General features: G+C 46.5%; 1 protein-coding gene across 2 annotated transcripts in view; it reads left to right on the plus strand.

Moving 5' to 3' along the window:
• The window catches only part of Kcnj15 (potassium inwardly rectifying channel subfamily J member 15), a 42,644-nt gene extending 32,706 nt beyond the window's left edge, over nt 1-9,938 (plus strand). Inside the window, exons 1-3 of one of the 2 annotated variants that reach the window (XM_050162071.1) lie at nt 1,668-1,768; nt 1,873-1,958; nt 5,574-9,938. In XM_050162071.1, the coding sequence (XP_050018028.1) occupies nt 1,889-1,958; nt 5,574-6,721 (1,218 nt within the window). In that variant the 5' untranslated portion in view covers nt 1,668-1,768; nt 1,873-1,888 and the 3' untranslated portion in view covers nt 6,722-9,938. Of the gene's footprint in view, nt 1-1,667; nt 1,769-1,872; nt 1,959-5,573 lie in introns of those variants that run through there. The other variant, XM_050162070.1, reaches the window with a different exon arrangement.
• The last annotated feature ends 838 nt before the right edge of the window (nt 9,939-10,776 follow it).

Below are 10,776 nucleotides of genomic sequence, written 5' to 3' on the forward strand. Positions count from 1 at the left end.
GGGGGGGGGGGGGGGGGGGGGGGGGGGGGAGGTACTGTATAAACAGGAGTGGGCTAGCGAAAATGATGGGTGAAAACTGTGAATGCTAAAAATATCTCTGTACTAAATTTTGGCCAGAATTATTTATTTTATAATATATATTTAGGCCAAAATATAAATAAAATATTTTTATAATTTGTGTAGATTAATTTTAGCTAGAATTATTGACACTGTGCAAATAAGTAATATGATAAGTATTTCATATAAATTGTATAACATATTTGGCATACATTTGATAGTACATAATATACATGTACTCTATAGTCTACATGACTTACAAATACCCATTTTGACAATGAGGATCCCTTCCTGTAAGCTTTGATAACATGAAAAACCTGGGAAACTAAATGTTATTTCCAGAGACCAACACTGTGCGTATGGTTATAGGAGTACTGCCTATCTGGAGGATTGAGAGACAGGGAATCACATGGCAATGCCTTTTTATCTTCCTACCCATATTTAGCTTGTAGAAAACTACTGATGTCTCAGCAGAAGATAAGCCATGTGGATTGTAGAACCACTAAGAAAAAAATCAAAGGCTATGTTTAAAACTAAAATGGGAGTGCTAGAAGCAGATTTCTTTTTTTCAATGCTGTGTATTTATTTAATGTGTATGTATGCGTTTATGGGCATCAGTGTGCATGCAGTACTCCTGGAGGCCAGAAGAGGGCATCCAAAGCCCTGAAACTGGAGTTACAGATGGCTGTGAGCTGCCCTGTGGGTACAGAAAACCGAACTCTGGTCTTCTGAAACAGCAGCAAGTGCTCCTAACCACGGAACCATCTCTCCAGCACCCAAGAAGCACACAATTTGAAAGGAGGCTGCAGAAAAACATATAAAGTAAATCAAGAGAATGTCGTGATGTATAAAGTCAAAGAAGTAAACCACCAAACTGATGGGTACAAGGCAGGTTACTGGGCATAGAGAGCAAGGACCAAGGGGTTGCCCTCCAACCAATCAGTGGACATGGGTCTAAAGATTGATAGAAAAAGATGCATAACAAGCAAGGTGGACGGATGGAGGACGAAGGTAGTAGCCAGGTGGTAGGTGAAACGCAGATAGATAGTAGATTAATAGGTTATCTGATAGGTACTGTGGCACAAGTTATAAGTAGATGATAGATAGTGGATAAAATCAAAATGATAGACGATTGATAACTGGTTGATAGATGACTGGCAAATCACACACACACACACGCACACGCACACACACACTATTTCAGAAAAGAAGAATGTGAAGCACCTTGAGTTGGGTTTACACCAGGTCACACAGAGCAGAGAGGACCAGGAATTTTGTGTATTGGGAAGAGCATAGCTGTGTCTCCCACAACCTTTGCACCTCCTTCCTCCCCAGCACCAGCCGAGCCTTCCCCTCTAGGCTTCTGTCTTCTCTATGGTCTGCCACTCTCTGAGACAGTGTTGACGATCCTCTTTACCTCTCTCTCTGAGTCAACAGGAGCGAAACGTTTCCAGTGGGGCTATTCTGGACTCTCCCCCTCCAGTGTGCGCTGTTTACTTCCTCCGCACTTCCCCTTCCTGCCGCCTGCCCAGATCACTGTGGCCCCGGTGGGGGTGGGCTGACCCTTTCTCTCCAGTGCCTTTTGTCAATGAGCTCCCTCCAGGGGCTGGATTCATAGCAAGGCTGTGGTGGTAGCAACGCTTTCATTCTTGAAAGTTTTGGGCCATTTAGCCTGTACTGGGCACTGTGCCAGATGGCCAGGGATTCGAAGGTAAATGCCACACCCGTCGCCTTGAGGGGATCTTCAGGGGCCAGTTCTGCTGGGTGCTCTGGACCTACCTGTAAACAGCACGTGTCTGTCCCTCTTTCTTCCAGGCCATAGCAGGACCCCATGGTAGCCAGGTGGGTGAAGGGGAGCGAGGACGTGCCATTTGCCCAGCAGAAGATTCCTGACTTACAGAGTGAGTGACCAGGTAGAAGAGGAGGGTTTGGAGGGCAGAGGGTACTAGACCGGGGGCTGGGGTTGGAGGACAGAGGAGATGGGCCATCCCGAGACCCACGGCCCTCAGAAAGGGAACCATGCCCTTCTGAACTGTGCCCTTGCAGAGGTCCCAGGTCCCAAACTCTGACTGCCAGGAAGCAGGGCTCAGGCCACTGGCCCCAGAACCAGGTGCTCAGGCTCACAGCCAGAGAGCGCTCACAGAAACAGGAAAGCATACTGTTCACCCCAGGCCAGGTCAGCTCCCCAGCGAAGGCACGGGACAAACAGAAGCCCCACAGTGCTACTTTCCGGGGCACAAGGCCACAGTACCCCCCCCCCCCCAGAAAGCTGTATGGCGAGCATCTCTTCCGTGCGCAGGACACTCGTGTCTCACTTGTCCTGGAAAACCACGCGAGGTCACGCACCGTTTTCTTTCCTCGGTCTTTCTCCTAAGTACATCCGTCACTTGTATGTAGGCTGTGCATATCTTCGGCGGGTCTCCTATCAGTCACCGGCCTGTCCCCATTTCAGGCAGGCCAGCAGGCTCTTTCCAAGCCTCAATGGGGTTGTTTTTCCCTTCTCTCATTATGAATTAAGAAGTGTAGTCCGGGGCACCAGAAGGAAGAAGGTACGTGCTCTCTGCGATGTCCCTGGCTTCTAAATAACAGATCCCAGGAAAGGTGAAGCAGGTTTCAAGAAGTTAAAGCTCTGAGTAATGCATGCATGGACTTTCTTTGCAATGAAATCAGAACAGTGACTTTCCAAGAAAAATGCTAACTTCAGTAAGGAATATTTAGTAAGAGACATGCCTTTCATAACAAAACAGGAAGATTAAATGGCCCAGTGGCTCCATTTTGCATCCTATCCTGCGCAGGTGCTGGCCTTCATTGGGAGCCCTGCTGTTTCCATGAAAAGATCTGTCTGCATCCTTTGTAAAACTTTTATTGACATAATGCCCCACTACCAGAAAGATTAGCATCTGAATCACAAACCACTGCATTTTCATATATTCCTTTCCAAAGGGGGGTTTCCCCTCCAATTCTTAAAACACCAATGAGGTAGGGTTAAAAAAAATATTCCAGCCAGGTTGAGTTACTCTATTATTGCCAACGTTATCTTTTTTCGTGGAATGCCGGGGTCAGCTATCTCAGGCAGCAGGCAGGTGCTATAAGATGCTCTGTGGGCTCACAGTTCTCCTCCGACTGTTGAGTGTTGAGGCAGAGCAGAGCCTCCCTGGGTCTGAGCTGGGAGGCCAGTGCTGCTTCTGGGTAAGTTTTTAAATTCTTATTTATTTTTTTCTGCTCTTTTGTTAGATACCCTACATACCCTTTCGGTTTTAGATACGTTTGTTCTTAAAATAGACTCCTCCGGCTGGTTCTATTTTGATCTAAAGAACAGGGCAGACTTGTGTATACCTAAATATCACACCTAGAATGGTGGGACGTGTCTGAGAATAGCCTGCATGAGATGTTAAGAAAGTTTAATTACTTGCTGTTAGTGCGACGTTTGTCGCTTGATAAGTTGACTTTTCCCAAATGTCATGGGGACCAGGAGAAACTATAGATAGTAAGTTATTCATTGAAGGAGAGGGGCAAATGAATTGCTCCAAAGTATGTGAGTTAAAAGGGAGGTCTAAAAATGTATTAATATCACTTTGGCTCTGAAGATGTGCAGTAATATTCTCGATTGCTATACCAAAATTATTTTATAGGTGGTTGAACTAACATGTAAGATCAGTTCTGGATGTGGTCAATTAAGTTTTAAGTATTATCGTGGTAAGTCATTAAAGTGGATTATACACAAATGCTGGTAACAATTCGTAAGGCGTTCGCATAACCTTTTGTGTCGTCGAGAGAAAGCAATTCTGTTTTTAGAACAAGGCTTTGTTTGGATGCTCACCTGACCATCACAGTTGTCATGTATGAGTAGGACACCCACAGCTCTTGGCCACGGAGCACAGACACAATTACCTGGGAAAGAGCGATCTCAATCCAGGAACCGCCTCCACCAGACTAACCTGTAGGCATATCCGTGAGCCATTTCATTGACTGATGATTGATGTTGGAGGGTCAAGCCCACTGTGGGCAGTGCCGTCCGCTAGGCAGGAGGGTGTGGGCTGTGTAAGAAAGGTAGGTAGTCAGGCAAGGCGGAGGAAGCAAGCCAGTAAAGAGAGCTCCTCCATAGTCTCTGCTTCGGTTCTTGCCTTGAGTTTCTGCCCCAGCTTTCCTCATGATGGCCTGTAACCCATAAGATGGCATAAACTCTTTCCTCTAAAAGTTTCTCTTGGTCAGTGTTTCATCACCAGGTAACAAAAAGCAAACAGGGACAGAGCTAGTTCTGAGATGGGAGCCCACACGGGCATTAAGGACTCACTCCCACTTAAAAATGAAAGAGTTGTGGTCCAGAAAGGATGAAGGTTTGTGCTGAGCCACACAGCCAGTCGGCTGCAGAGGCATCTTTCAGTCATGCCAGCTCTCCCCCAAAGCCTCAAGCCCTTCCTCCGCCGCCCTCATGTTGGCACGAGCCAGCTAGGGTGGCCTTCACAGTTCCACTTCCGTACGCATCTCCACACTCGTCTTTCCTTCTGCCTCCAGAGTTCTCTATCTGTAGGTTTGAGCTGCTGAGGGCCGAAGATACTGAGCATGGCTGCACCTGCGCTGGGCACATGCTGACATTGTTCTTGCAGTCATTTCCCAACAGACAGTGTGGTAGCTACTTCTCTGTCTGTTATGTTCATCCTGTTAAGTTTTCTAAGTCGTCTAGACAAGGTTTGAGACTAAGATGCACGGATCCCATGCAGATAACTTGTTGCTTACCTAGAGGAGTCGTGGTCACTCAAGAGTTTTGTGTGCATGGGGGTGGGGACAGAAACAGGGCCCCTGGAAACTGTTTTAGCTTTGCTTCCAGGTGCTATGTTAGAATACCCCGACAAAAGCAACTTAGCTGGGCTCTGAAGAGACAGGTCAGCAGTTAAGACAGCTTATCGCTCTTGCAGAGGGCTGGAGTTCATTCCCGGCATCCAAGACAGGCATCACAATCACTCTTCAGGCTTCTGACCTCAGCAGGCACAACCACCACACTTATACAAGCAAGTGGAGAAAGCATTTATTTTAGCTCAAAATTCCAGATTACAGTTCATAATTGAGGGAAAGTAACAGAGACAGGAGTTTGGTACAGTTGGAGACATCACATCCACTCTGGAGAGAGAGAGCAAGCGTGGCAGAGTCGCTTAGCCCACTTTCTCTACTCTCCTATACTTCAGGACACACTTCCCAAGTAATGGTGCCACTTAGAGTGGGTGGTTCTTCCCACCACAATTAAGACATACCCACAGGCCAACTGGATCCAGACAATCCCTCATTGAGACTCTCTGCCATGTGATTTCAGATTGTGTTGAACTGACACTTAAAACTTACACAGATACCAAGGGACCTCTTAGCACTCAAACCTTACTCAACATAGTAACAAAATGCAGTTATTGCATGTGGTAGAAGGTCGCAGCCAAAATGTAACAATCGGATTCTGCTAGTACTTTTTTTACTTTCTGGAAGTCACACCAAAAACATGGTAAGACACATCTTTGTTATTTCTTTAGGTGGTGCCAGGAGCCTGAAAATGGATGCCATCCACATTGGCATGTCCAGTGCCCCCCTGGTGAAGCACGCCAATGGAGTCGGACTCAAGGCCCACAGACCTCGAGTCATGTCCAAGAGTGGACACAGCAATGTGAGAATTGACAAAGTAGATGGCATCTATCTGCTCTACCTTCAGGACTTGTGGACAACGGTCATCGACATGAAGTGGCGGTACAAACTCACCCTGTTTGCGGCCACATTTGTGATGACCTGGTTTCTGTTTGGAGTGGTCTACTATGCCATAGCGTTCCTTCACGGCGACTTGGAACTCGGGGACCCTAATTCTAACCACACGCCCTGCATTATGAAGGTGGATTCTCTCACGGGAGCATTCCTCTTTTCCCTGGAATCCCAGACAACCATTGGCTACGGGGTCCGTTCCATCACAGAGGAGTGTCCTCACGCCATTTTCCTCTTGGTTGCCCAACTGGTCATCACCACACTGATTGAGATCTTCATTACGGGGACCTTCCTGGCCAAGATCGCAAGACCCAAGAAGCGAGCTGAGACCATCAAGTTCAGCCACTGCGCTGTCATCAGCAAGCAGAACGGGAAGCTGTGCCTGGTCATCCAGGTGGCCAACATGAGGAAGAGCCTCCTGATCCAGTGTCAGCTCTCTGGGAAACTCCTACAGACGCACGTCACCAAGGAGGGAGAGCGCATCCTCCTCAACCAGGCCACCGTCAAATTCCACGTGGACTCCTCTTCTGAGAGCCCCTTTCTCATTCTGCCCATGACCTTCTACCACGTGTTGGATGAGACAAGCCCCCTGCGGGACCTCACCCCGCAGAACCTAAAGGAGAAGGAGTTTGAACTGGTGGTCCTTCTCAATGCCACCGTGGAGTCCACCAGCGCCGTCTGCCAGAGTCGAACATCTTACATCCCGGAGGAGATCTACTGGGGCTTTGAGTTTGTGCCTGTGGTTTCTCTCTCCAAAAATGGAAAGTACGTGGCTGACTTCAGCCAGTTTGAGCAGATCCGGAAGAGCCCGGATTGTACCTTCTACTGTGCGGATTCCGAGAAACAGAAGCTGGAAGAGCAGTACAGACAGGAGGACCAGAGGGAGCGCGAGCTGAGGAGCCTCCTGCTACAGCAGAGCAATGTCTGACCCCGGCTGGCCTCTGGGCCCCCCCCCCCCAGAGCTGCCTCCTCACCAGAGCTCCTCTCAAAAACCAACAGCTGCTGTGAACATGGGCCAGGACTTGATATCAAACCACAAAGATATTCATGGCCCAGCTTTCTCTTTGTTCTGGTGGCTGAACAAACCTCTCTGCATATAAAAAGATTTCTTCAGAGTGCCTGGTCAGGACTAAACACTCAAATTCAGATTTTTGCCCCCCTAAAATAGAGGGAATTCCTGTTTGGGTGACAGACATGTAGCCATGTTGACAGAATGAAATGTATGTTTGTAGAAGAACATCATCTTATAATCTGAAGTATTTATTAATCCACCTGTCAAGGGCATCGTCAGTGGGTGAGGTCTAAGGCGGGATTCACTATTTGCTTGTATCACTGCCTGAGAACCTGCTCCTTCTCGTGTCTAAGTATGTATGTTGTATTTGCAGTGATGGCTACCTGGTAATGACCAAAAAGTGTTGGGAAAGCAGGGACTTCAAGCTTGAAAAATACATTCATTTCATTTTGACGTTTTCCAGTGGGCTTAACTGTGTGGAGTGAAAGTAACCAAACAAGGATCTAGGAGTTCTGCAATATATCTGTATCTTGATTCTATCATCCCTGTTACTCTTGGTGGAAGCATGCACCAGCCTCTTTTTGCCTTCAAGACAAGCCAAACAGCACCATTTCAGGACATACTGGCAACATACACAATCGGGTTTCAGCCAGGCTTACAGAACCATCAGTATTATAAGCTCTGTTTCGAGCAATGTGGTCAACGTCATTTTTCTAGATCCATATGAAAAAAATGACTGTGTGGGTTCTGTGTCCTTATGACCGCCAGATCCGCCCTCCTGTTGGGGTTGTTGTCAGTATCTCTCAGACATTTCAGTGTTTTCTTGTGTGCATACCTTGACCACAAAGAAATTACACAAAATCACCGATGTCTTAAGAATGAAACAGCTCCTCGAGGGCTGTGATTGTCACAGCCATGATAAGTATGTGGCTTGATCATTATAGTCCCCACAAAAGAAAATTGAAGCTGTGTCACAATACAGGATGTCTGCATAGATCCTGCAGTTCCTGAGGCCGGGTGATAACAGGAAGAAGGGGAGAGGAGGGAGAGGTGTTTGTAAGCAAGGGGACCCCTCAGGCAAGAGCCTAAACACACCTCCTACAACTCAGCCTTACAAGGGGGACATTTTACCTCTTAAAATACTAGAGTTTAATGCCTGCATTTTAGGGGAGAGAGAATAAGTGGCCAGGAGTGGGTAAATATGTAAACAGTGTGTGCTCCTTTTATTCAAATCAGAGCAAACTGTAAATTCTCTCAAGTGCCATGCAACCACGAATGTGCAGGCAACACACACACAATGCACCTACGTACACATGCACACACATACACACACACACACACACACCTCATACAAAATGTATACGTATGCCCTGACTCTGCAAATACAATCTCAAGCCTCTGGCATCAGATGCCACACGTAAGAAAGTCCACCTGCATTGCCTTCATGTTTATTTGATCTTATGAGAAGATGAACACTTTGACTCCGAGAAGTTGGGGAGACTTAACTGGATCCAGCTGCTGGTGTGAGCTGCTGCACACCCAGCCATATCTTCATGCGGCCACATTTGCACGTGTTCTTCCTTTGAACAACAACAACAAAATGTGAAAGTAAAATCTCTGAATTGGAACTGAATTAGTGTAGCGAGAGTCAGAGACTCATTGAGGAAAAGTTTGCAGAATAATTTCTGTTAATAAAGGGAGGATCTAGGGCAGGAGAAATGGACCAGTGGTGAGGGCATGCGGTCACCGGTTCAAATCCTCAGCACCCATCTAAAGAGCCATGGAAGATTGCATATGCTGGTAACCCCAGTGCTGTGGGGAGCTGAAATAGGAACACAGCTGCAGCTTCCTGGCTGCCAGATGAGCTCCAGGCTTAGTTAATATGAGACCCCCATCTCGGGGGAATAAGGCAGAATTGATGGAAGAGGACAGGTACCTACTCCTCTGGACTGCAGGCATACACACATGCACGCACACACGCGTATACATATGTGCATGTACACACATGCACACAAGTAAATACACACACACAGACTGTTATCTTCAGTCATTCAGGAGTATTTTTTTTCTTGATTTCATGGCAGACTTAGGTTGCCACTCTTCAAAAACCGTTAGCCATTTGCCTGTTTAGACACTAGCCCCTCTAGCCACTGATCCTGTGTATTCGTGTTGTATATAGTAGTAGAATCAATAGGAAAAACCACGCCACAGGGTTGTTTTGTGTCTTTTCTATTGCATTATGAAATTGCTCACACATCCACCTTGGTGCCCTCTGAATCCATCTGATACCAACAATTCAGTAACTAGACTCGCTTCTGTTGAAGGCGGTACAGTGAGGACGTGTCAGACTCAAAATCATCTTTGCTAGCCAAATTTGGAATATCTGATTATCTGATTTATTTTCAATACGCAGAAACATACATAGTGCCTTCAAAACCAATGTATGGGCCAGGTGTGCTGGTACATGCCTGTAACCCCAGCACGTGGGAGGCAGAGGTACAAGGATCAGGAGTTCAAGGCCAGCCTTGAGGACATATCACCTGCACTAGGTCAACTCCTCTATTAAGAAGTACAATAAATCATATTGCAACATAATACTTACTAAATAGTTCTATGGCTGACTGGTTTTGAAACTCAACAGTCTGCAGAGTCACTTAGCTATGATCACTTTGAATGACACACTCTCGTGTTCTCGTGTTGATATACCAACAGAGGAGTTAAGTAGTGTAACCTTCCTGGGCGTGATCTAGGCAGGCTTCAGATGGAAACAGACTCATAAGCGTCATCAAAACCATGGAGTGTTTAACCCAAGACAAGCTTTGTGATTTCCAGAAACACAGTGTATCCGCCTTCTCGGTGGCTGCTCACAACATGCTTCACCGTGGAGGGCACGGGGCCAGCAGCAGCAGATCCATGGGCACCCAAGCCATTTCTTCTGCCTTGCTGCCCGGGACCCCAGACACCAAAGAGAGCTGCAACCTCTGACTTGCATGATGAGCCACCTTGGGCTGGGGGTGAGAGCTAAACACTGTTGCTCTTTTTTCTTTTTATTCATGGGGAAAATTAACAGTGCAGTTTTTGAATATCTACAATTAATGCATAATGGTAAGAAAAGATAATAATATTCATTAGTGGACCAAATATTTAGATAAATGTAAACACCCATGTTGTTTGATCTTTATTTGAATTAAATTTCTACTTTGAATTGGTTGTGGCTTTGACATGACTGAAATTAAAATTAAGTTTTACATATATTTATTATGTATACAATATTCTGTCTGTGTGTATGCCTGTAGGCCAGAAGAGGTCACCAGATCTCATTACAGATGGTTGTGAGCCACCATGTGGTTGCTGGGAATTGAACTCAGAACCTCTGGAAGAACAGCTAGTGCTCTTAACCTCTGAGCCATCTCTCCAGCCCCAGTTTTACATATATTTAAGTGGCCGTTTCCTCCAGTGTGGAGAGGCCTTTCTACTCACGCAGTTCTCTCTCACTTAGATCATTGTAACACGTGGGAAGAGAACAGACAGGCTGGAAAGAAAGGAACCGGGGGGAGAAAGCAGATGGAAAGTGATTGTGTGGGGAGGGAGTGAGTGGAGGGTGTTTGGGGTAAACCTGGCTTCTTAGGATGCACACCACAGACCATTGTAGGTGTTGATTCTGTGCCTGGTGACCATGGGCTATGATGGATGTACCACCATGCATAGGTATCCTTCTTCCTAGAGTTTCTTTGCCTATACACTGTTTGAAAGAGTCATTTCAGATGAAGGCTAGCTTACCCTAATTTTCCCTGATGAGATTTTTAAAACTAAATCTACTCTACCTGGGTCTTGATTTCTACTTCCTATGTTGCACACTGTTAAGACAGCATCGGGTTATGGGACTGTGGCCCACTAGGAGGCTAGGAGGCCCCTCTAAGCCTTCCCCTTTTAGGTCTAGCACTTCTGATTTCACTTCTGAGGGTCACCTC

Source organism: Alexandromys fortis, unplaced genomic scaffold (genome assembly GCF_014885135.2).
Source record: "Alexandromys fortis isolate MF-2015 unplaced genomic scaffold, M_Fortis_MF-2015_v1.1 scaffold_128, whole genome shotgun sequence".
NCBI lineage: Eukaryota > Metazoa > Chordata > Mammalia > Rodentia > Cricetidae > Alexandromys > Alexandromys fortis.